We start from the raw sequence: 23,004 nt of genomic DNA, 5'->3' as shown, positions 1-23,004 counted from the left end.
TAACCCTGAACTAAGTGGGAGGACAGGAGTGGTCAGGGCCTTACAGGGAATAAGGGGTTAGGATGGAGACTAGAAGATCTGAAACTTGAGGGATGTCCAAGCTAGAATGTGTTTTAGCCATTGCCATTCTGTTTTCCACCCCACCAATGTTCAGCACTAAAGGCAAGACAGGTCTGTACAGGGGTATATGATCTGAAGCTTGGTAATTTAGCAGATTTCTAGATAGCCACGAATGGTCTCCAATCACAGTAACACTTTATGGTTCAGTTTCCTCACCCAGATTGTACCAGACATCCATCTCTCCACTCAGTGTTCGAACTTCAATGATAGTTTGGCCAAGGAAATCATCTGACTCTCGCTTTAGCCGCTGCTTTACTCTGGACTTGATGTCATCATCCTCATCCCACACGCGTACCTTAATTCGATCAGAAGAGTTGTGGCACTCACTGTGGAAGAGGCGGGTAGAAGATTAGGTTAGGCAGACCTAGCAGCATCACTACCACTGCCAACGTCCACCCCAAAGGGCCACCAAAGGGCTACCAATTCCAAGTGAATTGAGGCTTTCAGTCCTTAGGGATGGGAAGGAAGTGAGTGGTTATGGTCAATTCTGGCTTCTTATGCAGCTAACTATATCAGCAATTCCAATGGAACGATACTCCAGGGCTCCAGAAAGAACTGCCAGTTCCCTCCCCAGAGTCCTAGACATGAACCCATAAGGTGCTACATGACTGGTAGGTCATATCTGCTTAGCTTTCTAACTTCCTCACGTACCTAACTCTGTGCTTACGAACTTCTATCCTTCTTTACTTAATGGGTCTCTCTTCTGTGGTGTTTTTGCTTTGGGGAAGGGAAGAAGGTCTCCCATCTTGCTCCCCTCCCCAGCGGTTGTTTTCTGGACCTTGGTCCCTCGCCCCGAATCAGTACTAAGCAGATTGTGCTACTGTTCCCCTGTTCTTATGTGTTCCCACATCCAAGACATTTCCACTAAGATGCTACACACAACGACCCTTCTCCAGGAAACAACAGGTAAGTCAACCACGAGCTGCTGCAGGACAGACACCGACTGTCACTCATTCCTGGATGAACAGCATCTATCTGGTCAAGCATCTTGCACAGGATAAAAATTGAGTGAATTGTTCATCCATAATGGTAAGAGATGATGATCATAACCACTTCATTTACAAATGGTCATATGAAAGCTGTCACCAGGAACTATTCAGATTCTCAGACAAATGGGTCTTAGTAACTGCTGCCTGGACTGGAGAGTAATTTTACTGTACCCCAATCCTTTTCCATGTGAGTGCCCAGGGAGTCAACAGAACCTGTTCTCTATTACAGCCATTCTGCTCAGCAGATTCAAAGCCAAAGTCTTGATCTTACACCTTGGGAGTAGGGATGTGAGACAAAGCCATCTGGCAACTCCAGACTTTCATCCAAGTTCTAGGCGTTAGTGAAACAGCCGAAAGAAAGAGAGGCGAGGAAAAGGAAATGGAGGAATATGCTGGGACAGGAAAAAAAAGAAAAACACCTCCAGACCCAAGATTTCATCTCCAAGCCATAATTATCCAATTATAGGCCAAGAGCATTCTTGTCTCAATCCTGAGAAATCCTAAAACTTGCTAGGCAGGCTAGGAAGCCTGCATGGTGGTAGGGAGATATTTTCCAATGCTAGAAAAAGCACTGGCCATAAATGGACCTCGTTAATACAGTATCTGGGTAAATTACTGTAAGAAGAAACCCAAAGAAAGTATGGCTGTTGCCCAGTGAAGCATGTGATAATCTCCTATCTTTGTCCAGTCTTAGAGCTCAAGTGGGTTGTAGTACCACTGCTAAAATATGCATATTTCCAGAAAGGTCAGTCAGATGTGCCCAGCCCCCTGTGACTTACAAATGGAACTTCTCTTCCCAAACAGGATTCAAATTTCCAAAAATGGTCTTGGTGCGCTTCTTGGTTTTCCCAACTTGCACAGTCACATAGGGGTCACTGGATCCTGTCTTGTCTTTGGCTTGTAGGCCCTGGGCACAAACCACTGCAACCCAAGCATAAATCAAAAGGTTTAGGGCACATGTCAGAGTTAAATCAGAAGCCCCCATGGAGCTAATCACAGCCTCTGCCATTTAAAGACATCTTCCTATGCATGTGCAACAAACCTAACCTCACTTCTCTGTATCTACCCTTAGCTCCAGGCTACCAGCCTCTTCCTCAAAGCTCAGTCCAAGAATCCCATCCCTGTCAGTCACCTTTGTGACTCATGACTGCATCACTGACCCTCTAATGTGCACATGCTTCAGCCCCACACATTTTACCCACAAACCACTGGTGACTGTTTCCTGGTCTCCTCCCACCCCCAGCTTTTAACCGAGTGTACACTATCAGGCTGTTAGGATGTCCCTGTATTATGGTTCATATTGTTTGCAAGTACTTGCCTCTTGTAGCACCTAGTTTAAATGAGGACGGGTGAAGAATGACAGGAGGTTCTCTTTCTCTCAGTTGCAGCTTCTCTCTCAACCCCTTGACATGCTTCCTCTCAAGCTCTGCCCGCTGCCCAGGTCTCCCTAAGCTCTCACACCTTAGCTTCCTTACCCGTGATGGTAATTTTGGCTGACCACTTGGAGGTGCCATCCAGGACACTCTGCTTAACTGTTTTCATCTGCTGCACATGCGCAACTTTGCTCACTGTGAACACATCCCGGATAACCTCAAAGATCTCTGGTTTATTCCGTTCTCGGATCTTCATACGGTCCTTCATGGCCATGATAATGTTCTGAGTCCGGTCCTCAGCTCCATGCTTGGAGCTCTTTTCAGCAGCCCCTGAAGGATGGCCCAGAAAGTAGACCTAAGCAATAGTTCACCTCCTAGACCAAGGTCAAGCTGAGGCAGAGTGTCGGGAAGAAGCACGGACAATGGGAGAAGCTTAAGGATACTACGATCTCACTGTGGGGCCATGGCCAGGCCAGAGGAGTTGAGAGTGCAATTTGAAGGGCAGCAAACTCTTGGTAGTGATGGTGGGAGTTCATTATGCTATTCTGTTTAGAGAAATGTTGGAAGAGGTTCCATCGAGTCTCTAAAGTCAAATATCACCAAAGGGTGTCTCCAATATCATGAAGCAATGGTGGGTGGCCATGACAATACGGCTAATCTTATCTGCCAAGCATGACACAAATCCCAGCAGTGTCTCAGAACACAACTGGGTTCTGCTTTATGGTCCTAGTGCTTTTATTCTCAGCAAATAGTGTAGTGTAGTATCCACTCCTAGCTTTGTGAACCACTTTTTCTCTATGAGGAAACACAAATTCTTATCTCTTGGGATTTTTCTTTTCCTTCTTCCCCCTCCCTCCGCCTCCCCGCTTGTTTTGGTTTTTTGTTTTGTTTTGGTTTTTTTTTTTTTTTTTTGAAGATAGGGTCACTCTATGTCACTATGTAGCCTTAATTGTCTTAGAACTCCCTATGTAGACCAGGCTGGCCTTGGATCCACAGAGATCTGCCTGCCTCTGTCTCCCAAGTGCTGAGTTTAAGGGCATGTGACACCATACCTAGCAGGATTATAATACACATTCTTTCAACATAAGCAATGGTGCATACTATTCAAACTGGTGTTCTGGAATCAAATGAATCCTGCAAGAGACCCTAGCTCCATAGAAGGTGTAATGGCTGGTCTTGTGTGTCAACTTGACACAACTGGAGTTATCACAGAGAAAGGAGCTTCAGTTGAGGAAATGACTCCATGAGATCCAGCTGTAAGGCATTTTCTCAATTAGTGATCAAGGGGGAAAGGCCCCTTGTGGGTGGGACCATCTCTGGGCTGATAGTCTTGGTTCTTTAAGAAAGCAGGCTGAGCAAGCCAGGGGAAGCAAGCCAGTAAAGAACACCCCTCCATGGCCTCTGCAACAGCTCCTGCTTCCTGACCTGCTTGAGTTCCGGTGATGAACAGCAATGTGGAAAGTGTAAGCTGAATAAACCCTTTCCTCCCAACTTGCTTCTTGGTCATGATGTTTTGTCCAGGAATAGAAACCCTGACTAAGATGGAAGGCTATAGAAAGTACAAAGGATTTTCCCTAATGGAGTTGAAGAGAGTGCTGTAAGACCCACTGTTTGGAAAAGGAGTAACCCTGGACTCAGCACCTTATTTTTCTGAGTAGATCCCTTGGGACAGAGCAGAGCAGAGCAATGAAAAGTCTGACACGAGTGCTCTTTGCTCACTGTTTTAGAAAGGCCCTGTTGCCCACTCCCCATCCCTCATCCCATGGGCACTCACGCTGTAGGCAGTCAGCATTGAGCAGGTCCTGGCACTTCTCATGGCACTTGACTCCACACTCGCTGCAGCGCATGCCTTGCCGGGCAAGGCCCCAGAGCAAGCCTTCACACTCATAGCAATAGGTAGGTGTAGTGGCAGACCAGACCTCAAAGTTGTGGGGCGTGGTACACGAGATGGGGTAGATTAAGGCCTGCAGAGTTTTCTTATACACATGAGATTTCTGAAAGACACACACACACCATCACAGACCAACAACTATATGACTGTATTAGGAAGAACTGAGACACTATGGGACAGTCAGGTCCATGGTTTCTTCTCTGGTAGTGGATAACACATCCTAGCCTGGACCAACCCAGAGCCCAGCCTGGCACAGAAAAGGCCACACTAGAATGTGCTTCTAGTTACCTATTGTGTGCCCAACTGTTGAGTCTGAGCATTCATTCACTCTAAGGAAGCAAGGGGTAATGGGCTCACTATAAACCCCAAGTTCAGTGGTCATATAGTTCAACACTCCAATATGGACTCTTATTTCTCCAAATGTAAAAACTGAGACCACACTATCTTGGCAACTATATGCCAGAATTTAAAAATTCATAGTTAGTATGGCTACAGAGATGACCAATCCTGAGGCCAGCAGACTCACACATGTCCGTGAGTCACTTACCAGTTCTTCATCCTTGAGAGAGGTACGTGTAGCCATAGCAGATGTAATCCCAGCTTTCCGTGACTGGACCAGTGACTGTGAGAAAGAGTTGCCTGTCAACATTGGCTGCCACAAAAGACTGGCAGGGCCCTGAGAAGGCAGCTTCAGTTTCTAAAGCCACTTGACTACAACTGACACCATTCTATTTTTGCTGTCACTAGACTCTACCCCTGGGTAACAGGTAATAGAGCCTCAGGTTAAGATGTAAAACCCTAGGTCCTCAAGGGACTGTTCTAGCAATGTTAGAACAGTACTTCCTTCAGGATAGCCACCACCCAAAGGGCTTTCCTCTTCATTATTCTTAGGTGTCTTATTCCATAGAAATCAAAGAAAAATGAAAAGCTTATAATTATAGTAAAAAATGGGTCATAAGAATAACACACTAACACACACACATACATGTTATCAGAGTCACATATAAGAACTGCCCATGCTGACCCCTATGCCCAGGTACCGCCCCACACACAGTCCACAGTGGATACAAAGGCCAAAAGCCCAAATAAATGGCATTTGACAGTAAAAGGGGGCAGTGGAGGCTAGACAGGATGGAGAGTAAAGTTCAAGAACTAGAGCTGCCCTGCTTGCAAGGTCCTTGTGTAGAGGAACCTCACTTTTCTGCCAAGCCCAAGCCTTAAAGGCGGCCCCTGGCAGACACATGACTTTATCAAGGCAGCAGACATTGGATAGGCAGATCATATTTGAGTCTAAGCAAAAACATCAGCTATGAGGGGCCCAAATAATTGTGGATGTGGACTCTTAATAGGATGGGGAAGGGCTCTGGATGCACTCACCATAGCCTGTGTAGAGGAGAGCAAAGAAAGGAACAACATGGTGTTAAAGTCCACTACGGGCATAAACCTTTCAGAGGCATCTGAGTGGTTCTCTCCTGCAGTTTACCACAGGAAGCATGTTCTAATCACCTCTGCCTCCATCTACTCAAAACTGTATCCAACCCATAGAGCTGCCCCGGGCCCAGGCTGAGTGCCCACTCTAGGGACAATTATGTCTCAAAGCGAAAACAGGCGAGGGTAAAAGACAGAGGAGGGAAGCAAGATATGATCCAGACTTGCTTGTAGAAAAGGAGGGACTACCGAGAAAAGAGAAAGATGAAAGGTGAGATAGGAGATAAAGAAAATATGACATCAGAATCCACCTTCTACCAGCTAGATGAAAAACTGGTGGAAGAGAAGGATCAGAAAAGAATAAGAGAATGAGAAAGGAGGTGTGGACATGGAAGGAGATATGTAAAGAACGAAATGATGAGGGGAAGGGAAGTTACATTCCCATTCACCCAGTGAAGGAGAGAGAGGCTGGTGGGAGGAAATGAAAACACAAGAAAGTAAAAGGGTAGATAGGGAAACCAGAATGGACAGAACAGGAAGAAATAAGAGTAACAGGAGTAGAAAATGGGAAAAAATGAGGGTTTGGGTCTTGTTGAACCCTCATACCTTATATCTGGCTCTAAGAGCTCCGGCACCCTGGGAAAGCCTGGCCCCACTCTCTTCCTACCCACTCACAGGCTATGAAAAATTCCTCACACTGATCCTACTTTAGAAAGCACAGCTAAGAATAGGAGATTTTGGTCATCCTGGAAGTCCCAAGAGCACCTCAAACTCCTAAGCCTGATGCAATTCAGTTGTACAAATGTTTTATCATTGCCTCTCAGTGTCTTAGGTTAACAGACACAGTCTATAGAACTTGTATTTTAGGAAGAGGTTTCATTTGGCCTCTAGAAAGAATTAAGCTCCAGTTAAGCATAATACACACTAAGCTCAGTAATCTAAATTAAGGGCTTGAGGCTAGAGTCAGGTTCCATTTCAGGTTATCAACGAAGGTTGTCAAGCTACCTAGAGAAATTAAGATGTCTGATGTAAGGCCTCTGAATTCAGCACTGAAGGTATAAGCCACAAATATTCTAAATAGGAACTTGACTCATTGAAGAACCCAGGCCTCTGACTTGGGAGTAAGTTAGAACTAGGTCCCACTGAAACCATCATTAAGTAACAGTAACTCTGCAATGACTGATTCTAAGCCTGACAGTTTGCCAAGACCTTGTGGGGTGTACACCCAAAGACTGCTGCCTAAGCTAAGGCCAGGGTCTTGACTCACCAGATCACTGACAAGTGGCAATGGCTTCTTCCTTCGTAGATCTGGCATGCTGTCGATGCCATAGAGCCCTCCAGCTGGCCTAAGGAGAGAAGAGAACATCAGAATCTCGTCTAGCCTTGAGTTACTCTCACAGTCTGTGCTCTACTACCCTTATCTCCCTCTGCTCAGAGGAATGGTGAACTAACCTTGGAGAGGGAAGGGAAGGAAGGGAAGGCAGAAAGAGAAGGAAGGAAATCCAAGGGATCCGTCTGGAATCTCAGTGCTTCCTGCCATTTCAGCAAAGGTCTGAGAGCTCTTCTAACTCACTGAAACAGTTCAAGGCATTTTTGTTGATTTGAAGATGCTTATACTCCAGAAGGCAAGGTGGGAACTGGTGACCAAGAGAGCTTTCTCTCCATATAGACCAGTGAACTCCCCCAAAGGAAGTCTTGAACAGTCTAGGCTACAACAGAGTCTACAAGGTGGCTCTACCAGAAGAGCCAGCTGCCTAGGTAAGCGAGACTACTATGAAATGACATGCTGAGGAGACTTCCATCTAATCACAGACAATCATTGGTCTGTCTACTTGAGCCTTCTGACACAAAGGATCCCCATGGTTAGATAAGCCCCATAACTCAGAAGAGGCTGAGGGATAGGACGAGAGACTTAGGAAGCCACAGGGGTGGGGGTAAGAGGAAACAGCAAAGGGATTCTGAGAGTACAGATACCTATCAACAGAGACCAGAGAAGAATTACAGCAAAAGCAACTGAAGATCTTTGTCGTTGCCTATTTTTATTAACAACATATAATTTAAAAAAGAACAAACAAGACAGAGCACGCTTCCAAAAAAGTCCCAGTCTTCCATTGCTATAGTCTGGACTCTGGCTGCACTCCTGCCAGCCCAGTCCACCAATGTTCCATTTTCTCTCTGAGTCTTGGTTTGAGTCTCAGTGTCACTTCCATAAATAAGGTGAGTTTGAAAGGGAAAAGAAGTTTCTGCTCTTTAAGGTTGGAATTATAAACTTTAACCAAGACAAATGAATCATCCCCACAACGAACCTTATGTGCTTGGCTGTGTTTTGGGAAAGGGTCTCACTACTTTGTCCAGGCTGCCCTTGGATTCACTATATAGCTAGCTTAGGATGGCCATAAACTAACAGCTCTCCTGCCTTAGAGTGCTGAGTTTCAGGTGCACACCAGCATACTCAAGTAATTCTGCACTTACTTAGTAAGAACAATGGGCTAGAGATCCTGGGTAGCCGGACTGCACACCATGATAACTGGTCTAAAGATGGAAGTCCCAGAAGAGTAACTAACTGGCCATTATAGAGGCAAAGAAGGAAGTCACCAACTCAACATACAAGATGTCAGTTAACTGCCTCAGCACAGGCAGTGGACTTTGTTTTAAAGACAGTACTACACCTAGGAAGCACAGAAAGGAAAACAAGAGGCAATTGTTTTGAAAACCCTTGCATTTTATTTTAAAGCCAATTTGGAAATGTTCTACTGGCATGTATACATTTTGTAATTTGAAAAAAAGAACCTAAAGTTCACTGAAGAAGCAACTGGTGGCAGGGATTCATAGGGAATTCAAGTTTGTAGTGAATTCTAACAGCTACAATATGCTCTGGTTAAGTCAAGTGGTTTCTGCAACAAACAATTTTTTGAAAGAGATGGAAAGGGCTGGCCTTTTCAACAATGTGCCTTGACCAAAGAAGACGAAAGGTGTGTGGAAAACGTAGTGGCTAACTTTATGATTTGATATTCTTTCCTGACAGAGTGTGAGGAGGCAGCTGAGAAGTCTGATGCCAGAAGCCTTTATAGGGCAACAGAAAAAAGGAAGGTGGGGAGGCTCTGGGGGAGCTCAAGAGGCGGGGGTCGGGGGGAGGCAGAGAAAGGCCTCGGAGACACTCCTTTCTCAAGAACAACCAGTCTGTTATGGGCAGCAGCTTAGCTTTAAAATGATTCTGGTGCAATCACATGGGTCAGAAATTCTCAGAAATAAAGCACAGACAGAACACACTGAGCTCAGAAGGGATGCCCCTTATGTCTTGACTGGAGTGGAAGGTAAGAAGTGATCCACAACAGCTGAAGCAGGTCTGAGCCCAGGGAGTAACTTAATCAGCTACACCAACAATGGATGGGAAACTTTTTCAGATAGATAAAGATACTTACTCGAATGCCCTTATTTTCTATATAAAAAGTGGCGATACGATATATAATATGATAAATAAGAAATTACACAGGCAAAGACAAACTGTTAAAGTGACCTCTCCTGTCCCAGGAGCTGCTGCACAAAGCTCCTTCTTCAACTTCTAGAGGGTCAATCAGCAGCCACTTACCCCAGACAGCTAGTGAACCCATTGTGGGGGAGGTCCTTCCTCTGCCACAATGCAGCATGTAGAGCGACTTACGTAGCCCCAGAGAAAAGCTAAAAGTAGACAGAGGTGGGATCACAGGAAACTCACTTACCCTTCTGGGAGCCACTGAGGCAAGGAGGGGTCACCATCATCTGAAATCTTAAAAAAAAAAAAAAGGAAAAGTTAGCTCATGGGAAAGATGGGAGAGAGCCTATAGGTTAGACAGTGAGCAAAGTAGGTCACATGAGCCATTCTGTGAGAGAGTCCATTTGAAGTTGAAGCCAATACCCTATTTATTACCTTGGGCAACCAGCAGGTTGCTGCTATGGGCATTGCCTGACTTTTCTCCACCATATACAGAAAGGATACAAGGTCAAGTTCTGGGGTCCTGTTCTAAGATCCACTAGGAAGAGCTAGCTGCCAGAACTCTTAGGATCCCAGGCTGACTGAAGTAAAAGGACAATTTGGGGCAGCCTGGGGTCCTCCAACCTCTAGCTCATTGAGTAGGAAATGTGTATGAGCCCAGCCTCTACATTTTATAAACTATCTATAAGAGATCATTGGGCAGATTAAATACTTGAGTTATAATTCTGGTGGATTTCATGAGAATTTTCTGAAAAATTGAAAACTGAGGGATCAAACAGTCAAGGAAGGAATAATCACAAACAGAATAAAACAAACCTTACTTTTTAAAAGGCTCTGCATAAAACAAAAGCAAAAAAAAGCAAAACTTTTAAGCAATGCAGAGAAGAGAGAATTCTAAAGTTAACAGGAGGCTCCAAGAAACCCATTGTGCATGCTTCTAAGGAATAAGAAACCTAGCATTAGTACATCTGGGGCTTCCTGGCTTGCTTTGCTCCTTTTCAACCCAACTACCCTGCCCCTTAACTACAAATGAGCACCAGGGGCAAAACTATTGTGGTTAGTTCTGGGTGGGCGTGATGGACAGTATGAGACAAGACAGAACAGTTTGGGAGCTAAGACAGGGCTAACCGGTGATGGAAAGGAGAGCAATCGCTTAGGTGAACTTGGGTTAAATGTCCATCTTAGTGAACACCTTGTCATGTTGCCTAAGCTTTAACTTATCTGTCTATTCCATCCCTATGCCACTTCATCTGCCTCCTGTCCTAGCCCTGGAAGGGATAACAGATAAGGGAGGGACAGGAACGAAGGCAGCAAAGAGTGGCTGGAACAAGCATGGTGTAGTAATAGAACAGCAGCAGGTGAGAGTGGAGGGGAAGCCAGTCTCCTAAGGGTCCTGGGGGCAGAAACAAAGGCATCTGTGCATCCCCAGTCCCCACCACAAGAATGTATCTTCCCTCTGGCAGCAGCTACTGTGCTGAGTGGATTCTCATCTCTCTCTCTTTTTAAATTCTTGGAATTAGACATTTGCCAGAAATTACTTGGTTTCAGAAAACAGACGAAAAAGGTCTTTGGGAGCTAAGCCCAGATCATGCACACTTCCTGTGCTCAGAGAGGGCAACATTTGCAGAAGCACAGGGCATGCATACACAGCACACTGAAGGAGGGAGGGGAGCAGGAAGAAGTGTAGCCAAACACTTATAGAATAAGTATACTCGTAGATAGATATAAATAAGTATACTCATAGATAGAACATGTATCTGAAGAAAAGACAAGGTGAACATGAATCTTGTGTTTACAGGTCCAGAACCTACGTACAGACTCATCTGAACAGGATTCAGTGTTCGCTAGGGCCCAAGTCACAAGCCAAAGTAAATCCTCACCAAATTCAAGAGACACGGCTAACAGGCACAGTGCATTAGTGCTTCACAAGGCTTGAGATGCCCATACAACAGGTGTGCAGAAGCGTATGCCCAGAGAGAGGCCAGGGAGTCAGCTCAAAAGCATGAATGCACTTTCATACTTAGGGTCCCAGACAAGAGACAGAATATATCTGTGGTAGCTCTCAATCCAAAATATAAAATACGTGAACATGCTGGACTCAGCCAGGGGTTGTTTACAACATGTGCTAGAGTTGGTAACAACAAGTAGGAATTGGACACACACTGTGCAAACTCAGAGAAGAGGAGTAGTTAAGTGTTGCGGTGTCAGACTGAATATACGTGGAAGCACACACATGCCGTACTGAATGTGCATCCATGCCAACACACATCCATCCTCTCACTATGTTCCAGGGAAGGTGGCTGGAGCACACACAACATAAGCATGCATACAAACTTCTTTCTGAAAAAAATGGATTATCTAGATGAACCACAGCTCAGAGGCACGGATCATGCACACATATACATACACACAGTACTCAGAGAACAGTAGAAAATAAACAACAAAATAGGCCCAAATGACCAGAGGCACAACCTGAATAGCTTCTTGATTTCCTTCTGTAGGAAGAGAAAGAGCAGGAAAAAAACAAACAAACATACAAAAAACAGCAGAAAGGTTAGTAGATTCAGGTCTATTATAGACACCCCCACCCCAAATGGCAGCTAATCCTAAGGGACATGAAGGGGAGGGACTGACTCTGATCACAGAGGAGGTCATGAAGGACACCTGACTGGCTTCCAGAATCCTTTCTTCCTGTATTGGCCAATCTGGTTTTTAGTAACATCTAGGGGGCACTTACTACAAAGGACAAGGTCTGCCTGGAAATTCCACTTGTCCTTTTCCTCTTTCTAAAGTGGTCTGTGTTCAGAATCAGGGCTGCCAATGCCACAGAATTGTCATTAGACTCCTCCTGCAGGCAGCACAAGCTACCGAACACACAGTACCTTCTTTCTTCAAAAGCCATGTGAGGTGAATTCGTCTGTATAGAAGTTCTCAAACCCTAAGCTTGGTGGCTGAGCCCTTCCCATTTCACAGAGCAGATCTGGCCAAGCATTTTCTCGAATCTGGGCTTGTTTCTCCAAACTAAATCAAGCTGGGCCAAGGTAGGGCATGCAGCCAGGATCAAGATGTTGAACATGTGAAGACTTTTGGGTATATTATCAATTGCTCTAACAGAAATCACCGTGTCCTGGATATGAAAACAATGACTCCTATTGCAGGTTTAATTATTATATACTAATCTCAGCAACACTGCAAAGAAAATGGATACTTTCAGATGGTCAAGCAAGTCACAACAAGAGAAGTTTCCTTTTCTTTTCACTGGAGACTATATATACTACTTACAGAAACACATATGGCCAGGGCCACAGGCTTCCTTCTCTATGAAATCCATCCATCTAGGTCTTTCCACTTTCTTTTCTCTCCATCTAAAAAGTTCATCACTACCATATCACAAGTCAAAGACACTAATTTATAAGTTCTCGATCCTTTAAGCTATCTCTGAAGGCCAACTGGATTACTTTTCCAGACAAAAGAATGAGCTCATCAAGAAGAAACCTCCAAAACTGTACAGCACTAGAAAAACTGAGTGAGGATTCAAACAGCAGATACTTCCTGGAACAGGAACAGATCTCTCTCATGTCTACATTCCACCCTCCTGAGGATACTTTTTCTCTCTGAATAAGAAAATTGGGCAAGAAATACCATGACTCTAAGGCTCAAATTGGAAACGTTTCTTTCCTTCTCCACTTCTTAATAAGCGTCTCAATATCATACCATATTCTGGTCACCCCTCCCTGTCCCTGCCCTCAATTTCTCCAAAATTTCATTCTCAAGAATAAAATATAATCAACTTATGGCTGAGAATGGCTCAATGGATAAGATGCTGCTGCACAAGCCTGTGGACTGGAGTTCAACCCCCAGAACAAACAGATGCTGGATGGGTGGGCACAGCAGCCCACCTTTAACTCTAGCACATGGAAGGCGGAGTGGGGGTCCTTGGAGCAACCTAGGTTGCTTGACTAGCTGTATTGGCACCTTCTGAGTTCAACTGAAACCCTGACTCAACCAACAAGACAGAGAGCAATCAAGACTCCTGACATTAACCTTAGGCCCTCGTATATGTACATGCACACACATGAAAAATTTAAATATAAAATAAGCCCAAAGCCACCAAAGCTCTTAAAGATTTGATTCCAATTCTCAAATTTTCCTCTCCCATTAACTTCCTTGGACTTGTATATACCTTGTACAATCTCATTTCCCTACACAGTCAAAAGTCGACATATTCTCTCCTACCAGCCTGACACAGCCTTTCCTGATGCCCACTGGGTTAGGAGTTAATTAAGTCCTTCTAAGGCATCTAAGTTCTGTTTATCTTTGTCTTCTTTTTAGTACTTACCATATCATGCCTTGACAAATTTCATCACCATACACATGAGAATTATGACAGACAGAAACAGATGTTGAATCTCAACTGGATACTACTGACCTATGTCAGTCTATCATTATACCAGTGTCTTCCCTTGCTGGCTGCTTCCATAACAGTAGTTATAGTTAACCTTCAGATCCCTACTTAATCCAGCATATTACTAGTTGCCTACTACATTGCACCTTCATATCTCATGCTTAGTTCAAATTCAGAATATGTTAAAACACACCACCACCACTACTACCACCACACCTACCCGCTCCTGTCTTCTCATATCCAAAGCCTGAGATAATCCCCCCACACCCACAGACAAAAAACTGGATTCCTCCCTCTTTTCACCCAGTAAGCATGGGTTGATCATTCAATCCTCTGTAATCTACCTCCTAAATACCTTTGACATCTTTTCCTGATTTGTATTCTAGTTTAACACTGACCTAATCCATAGTCTCACTGCCTCTCATTTGGACTACAAGAATAAACTCTATGGCACTGGACCCAGTCCTCTCCACTTCATACTTGATAGCCTACTCAAAATGTAGATCACAGTTTTCCTTTGTTTGGTTGCATTAATGTCTCACTTATTACAACATTCTAAATTTCCACCATTATAACTCAACCTCTGCCTCTCCTCTGTATCTGCCCCATAAGCAAAAGTCTTTAAGACAGAACTCAAATATGAAAACCTCTGTGAAATTTCCTTATTTGATATCCAAAGGCAGAATAAGGTATCTTTACATCATGTGTCAATAGTACTCACCCTCTTGTGTGGACTCTTCTATTGCAGAACATTATCAATAATGTAGTTGTCTATATGAACATCTCCCTTTATAGTTCTTGAGAGCTGTGAACCTGTGTGTAAGTGTATGTTATGTATGTATAAGTATATACACCTGTATGTACATACTTGTTAAATTTGGTGGGAAACGACTTTACCCAATGTGATGGTTTGTATATATTTGGCCCAGGGAGTGGCACTATTAGGAGGTATAACCTTGTTAGAGTAGGTGTGTCACTCTGGGTGGGTATGGCCTTAAGACCCACACCATAGCTGCCTGGAAACCAGCATTCTGCTAGCAGCCTTCAGATGAAGATGTAGAATTTTCAGTTCCTCCTGTACCATTCCTGCCTGGATGCTGCCCTGCTCCAGTCTTGATGATAATGGACTGAACCTCTGAACCTATAAGCCAGCCCCAATTAAATGTCGTCCTTTAGACATGGTGCCATGGTCATAGTGTCTGTTCACAGCAGTAAACCTAACTAAGACACCCACTGAGGTATCTTGCTAGCCTTTTACCTTACTTTTTGAGATAGGATCTTCTGCAGAACTCAAAAGTCATCAATTTGGCTAGACTGGCTGGCCAGCAAGCCAGAGAGCCTCCTCTCTTTGCCTCCACCATGCTGAGACTATTACAAGCATGTGCCTCAGTGCATTTTATCAAGTAAGCCATCCCCCAGCCTAAGAACTGTGAACTTCTTTTTTTTTTTTTTTTTGGTTTTTTCGAGACAGGGTTTCTCTGTGTAGCCCTGGCTGTCCTGGCACTCACTTTGTAGACCAGGCTGGCCTTGAACTCAGAAATCCGCCTGCCTCTGCCTCCCGAGTGCTGGGACTAAAGGCGTGCGCCACCACGCCCGGCTGTGAACTTCTTGAGAATATCTTGTGAGCAAGAAGTCTATAAACTTACTTGAGAATACGCACTATATATTTGATCTTGCCTTTGTACCTATGCAGTCAGAACACTCAGGAAATCTAGGACTTGTATTTAGCAAAGGGAATATATACATTTTAGGATTTAGAACTTTTCTAAGAAAAGTCTCTCTTGTCCAGGACGAAAGAAAATATGTCAGAAGCCTATGACATTTTCAGAGGAGGCAGAAGAATCAGAAGTTCAATGTTATCTGTCCTTAGCTAAACAGTGAACTGCACATCAATGGTGTATGCATGAGTATCTGTCTCAAACATCCCAGTTTTTAATTAAAAGTTGTCAGGGAGGCTTCTTCAATAAGATATTTAAGCAGACACCAGAAGGAAAGGAATAAAAAGAACATTCAGAGTCCTTGGAGAAAAGTATTTTCAGTCTAATATACCCAAGTGTGAACCCTAAGGTGAGAACATAATTGGTGTGGAAGAACAGCTAGTTTTCAGTAAGAGCCAGTTCAAGTCCTCAGAAGAATCCTGACTTTGATTGTCGGTGAGACAGAAAATCATTGGAGGTTGTGGATAAAAAGTGATGTGATCTTTGATAACAATCACTCTGATTGCTGTGACAGAACAGACTGTGGGGTTAAACAAGAAGACCAGTTAGACTACTGCAATAATCCAGACGGAAGAAAATGATGGCTCAAGCAGAAAGGAATGTGATTGAGGCAGGGGTCACTACTTAAGATGCAGAAGATGGGTTAGCAAGATGACTCAACAGCAGTTAAAGGCTGAGTTCAACCCCTGGAAGCCATACACTAGAAGAAATAACTGACTTCTGTCCTGACATATGCACATCTGGACAGAGAGATCGAGAGAGAGAGAGAGAGAGAGAGAGAGAGAGAGAGAGAGAGAGAGAGAGAGAGAAGAAGAAGAAGAAGAAGAAGAAGAAGAAGAAGAAGAAGAAGAAGAAGGAGAAGGAGAAGGAGAAGGAGAAGGAGAAGGAGAAGGAGAAGGAGAAGGAGAAGGAGAAGGAGAAGGAGAAGGAGAAGGAGAAGGAGAAGGAGAAGAAGGAGAAGGAGGAGGAAGAGGAGGAGGAGGAGGAGGGGAGGAGGAGGAGGAGGGAGAGGAGGAGGGAGAGGGAGAAGAAGGGAGGGAGGGAGGGGGAAGGGAGGGAGAAAGAGAGAGGGTGAATGAATAAAGTTAAAGGTAAAGGAGGCAGAATTTACTAATAGATTGGATGTTAGTTGTGAGAAAAAAATGAGGAAATGGCTGCTATTTACTGGTAAGAAAAACTAAATAAAAAGCAGAGTTGCTGGGGAATTGAGAAGAAAGATCTAGAGTTTGGCTTGGAATATGCTCTGTCTATGACACCTGTTTACCTCCTAGTAATGATACTGAGTAGATGTGGCATGGTATTTGGGGAATATGTAAGTCTCAGACTGAGGATAAATCCTTAAGTCTGGAAGATTATCACTTCAGCAGTGGGTATGAATAGAGAGAACGTGGTATGGTTAAATGCTCCGAGGTTGAAGAGATGAGAGAGAGAGACAAGCACAGCCTGAAAGCAACGGCACGTGGAAATTAGTGAGAAAGAGCCCAGACAGCTTTAATGGGAGCCAAGTGAAGAGAATGTCTCAAACAGAATCAGAGTATAAAGGCATACGATCAAAAGGAAGGGCAGAGAGTCCAGGAACAATTCTTACTCTCATGCTTAGTTCATGTCTGACAAATGTGCTATGACTGTTTTAGAGGAAACAGTTTAATAAATTATACCAGACATCTTACCATAAATAATGCCTAAGAGTGAGGTTGTACTATGCACACACAACTTCAAATGGATCACAAACCTAAATATACCAACTAAAATTATAAAATCCTCAAAAAAAAATCACAAAGAATTAGGGGCTAGGAAATGGCTCAGTTAAATGTCTGCTGTGCAAGCTTGAAGACCTGAACTCAGGTATCTTCCTCTATTACACACATGAAGCATTAAATCTTTGTGATTTTTTTTATGAAACCATGATTTCTTAGCTATTAACAAAATCATGATCAACACAGGAAAAGGTGATAAATTGAATTATATCAAAATTCAAGACCTTTGTGTACTACTTCACATCAGTTACGATGGTTCTTATTAAATAAAAACAAACAAACAAACAAACACTAGAGATGCTATGGAGAAACTGGAATTCCTGTGCACTGTTGGTAGTAATATAAAATTCTGCACTTTGCCAACTGAGCCATCGCCACAATCCCTAATCCTTTGAGGTACTTTTCAAAGAATTTTATTGATTTAGGTTTATATACTTAGGTTTGTGACCCAATTGAAGTTGTTTTTTCTTTTAATTCAGTTAAAAATATAGCCTTGGAGTTGTTTTGTGCTAGTCGGGGTTCAACCTCAACTCTTGTGCATTGTGCGTGTCAAGTTGTCTGTCATGATTTATTTTACTCTTCTCTCCTTAATGGCCTTAGGACTTTTGTCAAAGCTGCACCGGACATTTCTCACTCTGACTCCTTACTTTATGTTTTAGTGGGGGCTTGAGAAGGGATCCCATCGCAAAAAATAAGGACTAGAGAGTCATAGTGGAAGATGATGTCTGACACAGTAATCCCACCTCAGATCACATAAGAAACGAGAGCAGGGACTCAATACACGCCATCTACCTATGCTCAGAGCAGCACTGTCCACCACAGCCAACAGGAGATGCCACCCAACTGACCACAACAGGAAGACAGATGGGTTGAAAATGTAACGTATATATGCAGTGGCACACTGCTTGGGAGAAAATGTTGACACATGGGTGAACCTGGAGGACATGAGGCCAAAGAAAAAGCAACCCTCAAAGAATAAACATCACTTGATTCTACTTACATACATTCACCATTTCATTCACTAAAGCAGTGGGTTCACACAAACAAAGTTTATACACTAAGGGAGGTAGAATGGACAGTTAGTATTTCAAGGTTTCAGAGCTAGAAAAAGCACTTAGATGTAGTGATGGTTATATAATGTGAATATGCAGAATTTACAGTTTAAAGTGGTTAAAATTTTTGTTACACATATTTTACCATAGTAAAACTTTTTAATAATGAAGTAATACAATTTTTATAAAAAATTATGTCCCCTAGACATCAGGAAAATGAACAACACATAAAATCTGACAAAATATTTACAAGCAATCTATGCACTTATATCCAAACATACAAATAGCTTATAAACAACTTACAAACAAATAAGCAAACAATTCTTTTTTAGCAAATGATTTTTAAATGTGCCAAAAATTTAAATGCACATTATTCTAGTAATAATATAAAAGGACCAATAAACACATGGGAAATGTTTAATAACATTAGACACTATGAAAATGCAAATCAAAACAAACTTCATTGAGAAACTACTTCACAACCACTAGAGTGGTCAAAAGGACAAATATTCTAGCCGGTGCTGGTCTGAAATTAAAACTCTATGTTTCTGTTGGAGATATATAAAAATGTAAGCACACTAGGAAACAGTTTGATAATTCCCTACCTCGTCAAACAGAATTATCACAGGAAACAGCAATTCTACTTCTGAGTAAATATCCAAGAGAATAGAAAACAGGTCCAATGTGGACATGGTACAGTCAACTATAATCCTAGCAGCCTGGGTACTGATTCAGAAAGAAAAGCAACAACAAAAATATTCAGACTAACTGATACACAACTCCAGTGTTGATAGCAACATTATTCTTTAGAGCAAGAAGTGGTAACAATCCTCCAAACGACCACCAACCAAATATCCCCCATAAGTATTATTCAGTCACAGCATAGAAATGAAGCAATACCGCTGGTGAGACTAAAAAAGCAGGCTAAATAAATATATACAAAATGTCTATTATATGAACTCTTTTATGGAAAGTATGCAGAACACAAATGTACAGAAGCAAAGTAGACTAGTGATGTTGGAGGCTCAGGCAGAGGGGTGGGAGAGTGGCTGCTAATGGAGAATCGTAAGATGTTGGAAATGTTCTCCTATTAGATAATTGATGGTCTTATAATTATGTGAGTATGTAAACAAACAATAAAAAATGCAAGACTACCTTTTAATGGATGTAAGGGCAATTTTATGTTATATAATTACAACATTAAAGCTTCCATAAGAAAATGACTACCAGTTGTGCCACCGTGCTGACTGACGCATTAGGAGGAGGATTAAAGACAGGGTAAAGTGTGGCCCTCATCTCAGGGCTTTCTGACCCAGCCATTCTCTTTAAGCTTTAAGGACTTTGTAAAGATTAACTGCTTTGACCACACAATGTTTCTTTTGCTGCTACAAAGAAGTAATTTCTGGATGTTCATGGAGGAGGAAAACTGGCCTCTGAGTAAAGAGAAAGAGAAATCCCTTACAGCAGGTGAATTACAGAAGGAAGAGGTGTTTTGGGCTGTTAAAGAATGAGACAATGCAGTCGACTGGCATGGCACACGCAGGGCCTTGCTCAGGTTGGAAGGAAGCATATGATCACTAATACGCTGAAAACAGAAACAGCAAGGCAAACTGTAAGACAGCAGTTTCTTTGAGGAGGGGTTCAGTGAACAGGAGAAGATAAACCTGACAATATAAACCAGAGACAGCTGAAGCAGCCTTGAATGACAAGTAAAGGAATTTGGGTTGTTTTACACATATTTAAGCTAGCAGGAATGGCTCCAGGGATATTTGAAAAGAGAGTGACATAGTTTCCAGTTTTTACTTTCTAAGTTGAATTTTATGACTTGATATTACCATTAGTATTCTTTAAGTCCTTAAATATTGAATGGTATACAGTATTTTTAAAAAATTTAAAAACACCTCCATCCCATTTCACTAGTATTTTACCCAATAGTCTATCTCCAATGGAGATCATACATGGCCATGTGCTACGTACCATTCAAGTGAACAGCAGCATACATATAACAATGTTTATGTCACATGACCTTGGTCTGCTGTAGACTATACACCATCTAGGTTTGTGGGTATATACTTTAATGCTCACACAGCGAGGAGGTTACCAATAGTGCATTTCTCAGGCTGTATTTCTGTCAAGTAATACATGACTAAACCAGTTTCTCACGTATCTTTTCTTTCTGGTTTTTTTTGTTTTGGTTTTTTGAGACAGGGTTTCTCTGTGTAGCCCTGGCTGTCCTGGAACTCACTCTGTAGACCAGACTGGCCTTGAACTCAGAAATCCGCTGTCTCTGCCTCCCGAGTGCTGGGATTAAAGGCGTGCGCCACCACGCCCGGCACTCACACAGGCCTAAGCGGGTGTGTTTCTTTCTTTCTTTTTATAGAATGGAAGCATCTCACACACACCATTTCGCACTATGCTAGTTTTTAGGTAGACAAAGATTAGGTAGCTTTCCATCTGAATAAAGAGCTACCCCACCTTTTTATAGCTCCATGGAACTGCATTCCATTGTTTGTGTGTGCCAGAATTTTATTTCATCATATATTTAAAGGACATTTAGGTTGTTTTTCACTCCTTACTATTAAAAACAATATTTCAAAAATAACCTTGTACATATGCCACTTCCGCATATAGAAATATGTCTGCAGGATACATTCCTGGAAGCAAGGCTGAGGACTCTAAAGGTGCATATATTTATAACCCTGATACATTTTCTCAAATGCTTTCCTTAGAAGTTATCCCATCTCATCCTATCCCATCAGCATTGTATGAGCACCTGATCCCTTCTGCCAGTAAGATATGTTTCTTATCTTACACTTCTGCTAGTAAGATACATTTCTTCATTTTAATTTTGTCTTGGGAAACCTAATCAGGTTATATGTAAAAGAGGATAACCCCATTTACATTTAAAATTGGATAAATATAGCATATGCTCTTTGGATAAATTTAATTTTGATTGGGAGAAGAAAATGTAAAACTACAGATTTCCATACTGCCTAGAAACAACGTCTTTTATTTCCTGCAGTTAAAAATAACATTTTGTTTTAGTTCTCAGGTAGCTAGGGAAGGCAGAGGGGAATATGGCCCACAGAGGGCAGCTGGGCCCTCAGACAGGGTCAGCACTGCTAAGTAGGCAACTCCTAGGTACTCTGACGCAGAAGCAAGGCTCGGTGTAGGGCCAGAACTAGGATCTAGACAAGTAGAGGCAGAGGTAAGGAAATTCAAGAGACCATGGAGAAATACCATCAGCTACTAGGGAGATGGGAATCTTTCAAAGAAGACCATGAAAAGGCATTTAAAAATGGAACATAGGATTCTGTCCCTGTGAGACAGAATAAGTGTGCTTTATTTCTCAATCTTGCTTCCCACATCTAGTCTACAGTCTCCTGTGACCCAAATGGTCCTTCCTTTTTTGAAAGGCTACTTCCCAGGTTTCCCCAAAAGACTGGAAATGGCCTAAGGACAGAAACTAGAACCTCCCTCCTAACCTTAGCACCCTCTTTCCTTCTATTTCCCAAAGATTTGTTTAAGTCTGTATTAAAATAACCTACACAGATTCAAGATATGAACCAACCCCATTGCTTTGTTAAGCCTGCCACAATGCAGCTGAATGCCAGACACTCAGAGTACCTGAGGGGATGTCTTCTACTGAAAGATGACTTGCCGTCTGTACTAGCTCTTGCAAAAGTTTTTTCTGCCTCAGTCTTTTCTCTCTTAGAACGTTTTTAAAATTGTTGATGCATTTGTTAAGGTAAATTGTCTCTGCACATACTTGTTCTAAACTCAGTTTGCCTTGGTTAGGAGAGTCAGGCCTGGAACAAGTCTCGCTTCGCAGACATGGGGCGCGAGGGAAACTGAGCAGTGAGTTTGCGTTAGAAGCGAGAGAGAAGTTGCTTGGCGCTTGCGGTGTCTCATCACCCTGTATAGAGATGCCTGCTCCACCAGAAGCCACACTGAGCAAGCTCTCACTTCCCTGACTGGCTGGACTCTCCACTGAACAGTTGTGGGCACCTCCTGAACTTACTGTCCAAAGAAGTCTATCACTGTTCTCTGACTGGGAGCCACTCTCGTTGCTGTCCAGGTCCTCAGGACTGATGGACCCATTGTTCTCCAGCTTCTGAAACACCCCCTGCAGAGCCAAACGAAAGTGCTGGATCGCTCGGCTCAGCTTAGTTGTGTGGAGTTTAATCTCTACATCTTCATCCTCCTGGGAGTCACCCAGAACACGTGAGGACTTATCAAAGACATCCTTGAGAACCTGGGCAGTACAGTTCTCTTCTTCATTCAGGTCAATATGAACCATGTTACTCAAAGTCTCAGGCCCTATGACCACTTCCTCCATCATGCTGTCAGGACTCAGAGTCACAAACCTTCTAGACTTGTCTGCCAAAAGGTCCTCCAGCTGCTTTGGGCTCAGAATATCAAGTCCAGCTTCACAGCCTAGCATCTTGTCCTCTGTGTTTACCGTCTCTGCTTTCAGTGGTCCAGACAGTGAAAGGCAACTGCTGTCCTTAATTGTATTGCTGCAATCAGTTTGTAGCTTTGTCACTTTACATGCCTCATGTTCTTGTCTGCCCTGTTCAAAAATCTGTAATTTTTCACAATCTTCCTCTTTTGAGATTAACACTGAGGAAGACCCCTCAAGTGGATGGAGGAGAGAAAATTCACAACAAGCACTGGTTACCCAGGATGCTCCTGATGCTCCTTTTACTTCCTCCTGCAGCTTAGACACATCACTCTGTTTTGCGAAGCTATCCTTTGGTAGTAAACGAGGGCCCTGATGCTCAGAAGCCTGGGGTTCT

The 23,004-nt window shown here is 43.0% G+C and overlaps 1 protein-coding gene across 4 annotated transcripts in view; it reads right to left on the bottom strand.

Annotated features, from left to right (window-relative positions):
• The window catches only part of Unc13b (unc-13 homolog B), a 188,739-nt gene that overhangs the window by 24,104 nt on the left and 141,631 nt on the right, over positions 1 to 23,004 (bottom strand). For all 4 annotated transcript variants that reach the window (XM_029476020.2, XM_029476021.2, XM_085839379.1 and 1 more), the window contains 7 exons: positions 9,521 to 9,567; positions 7,069 to 7,147; positions 4,921 to 4,995; positions 4,257 to 4,476; positions 2,585 to 2,812; positions 1,889 to 2,030; positions 277 to 446 (listed from right to left, as the gene is read on the bottom strand). In XM_029476020.2, the coding sequence (XP_029331880.1) occupies positions 277 to 446; positions 1,889 to 2,030; positions 2,585 to 2,812; positions 4,257 to 4,476; positions 4,921 to 4,995; positions 7,069 to 7,147; positions 9,521 to 9,567 (961 nt within the window). The remainder of the gene's footprint in view (positions 1 to 276; positions 447 to 1,888; positions 2,031 to 2,584; positions 2,813 to 4,256; positions 4,477 to 4,920; positions 4,996 to 7,068; positions 7,148 to 9,520; positions 9,568 to 23,004) is intronic.

This window comes from Mus caroli, unplaced genomic scaffold, assembly GCF_978045245.1.
Source record: "Mus caroli unplaced genomic scaffold, Mus_caroli_1 scaffold_6, whole genome shotgun sequence".
Taxonomy (NCBI): Eukaryota; Metazoa; Chordata; class Mammalia; order Rodentia; family Muridae; genus Mus; species Mus caroli.
The sequence above is the reverse complement of the archived record's forward strand: the minus strand, read 5'-3'. Positions and strand labels throughout refer to the sequence as shown.